The sequence below is a fragment of the Austrofundulus limnaeus genome, unplaced genomic scaffold, assembly GCF_001266775.1.
Source record: "Austrofundulus limnaeus strain Quisiro unplaced genomic scaffold, Austrofundulus_limnaeus-1.0 Scaffold860, whole genome shotgun sequence".
Classification (NCBI taxonomy): Eukaryota; Metazoa; Chordata; class Actinopteri; order Cyprinodontiformes; family Rivulidae; genus Austrofundulus; species Austrofundulus limnaeus.
This window is the reverse complement of record NW_013953262.1, coordinates 169,608-170,070: the sequence shown is the minus strand read 5'-3', so window position 1 is coordinate 170,070 and position 463 is coordinate 169,608. Positions and strand designations below refer to the sequence as shown.

The window sequence follows — 463 nt, the reverse complement described above, 5'->3', positions numbered from 1 at the left end:
ACACACACACACACACACACACACACACACTGTGACAAACACAGGAACCCCCACACTGCGTGTCTGTGCACGTGGGAGCGTGCACGCCTCACCTCGACACTCGGTGCGGGTGGCGGTGGTCTGGAAGCCGGCGGGACACTGACAGATGTAGGAGCCCTGGGTGTTGACGCACTCGCCGTGCGCACAGGGGCTTCTCTCGCACTCGTCGTCATCTGAGGAGCAAACAGGAAGCTGAAGGGTCTCGCCGCCGACCATCAGAGCGGTCATGAGAGGGTCTTACCGATGCACTCGCCCCGGGGGTCCAGCCTGAAGCCCATGTTGCACTCGCAGCGGTAGCCGATGCTCGGCATGGGAATGCACCTGCCGTTCACGCACAGGTTCCTGAAGGCCTGGCACATGTTGGTCAGGTTCCGGGTCTGGATTATGTCAGAACCTGACACACACACACACACACACACACACA

At 60.7% G+C, this 463-nt stretch overlaps 1 protein-coding gene across 1 annotated transcript; it reads right to left on the bottom strand.

Annotated features, from left to right (window-relative positions):
- Positions 1–92: 92 nt before the first annotated feature.
- On the bottom strand, positions 93–425 carry LOC106532956 (fibrillin-1; the record flags this gene model as incomplete). Its single annotated transcript, XM_014029140.1, is given in 2 exon segments — positions 93–212; positions 281–425. Coding segments are annotated over 2 exon segments (238 nt in total), but the record flags the coding sequence as incomplete, so codon positions are not given.
- Between the last annotated feature and the right edge of the window lie 38 nt (positions 426–463).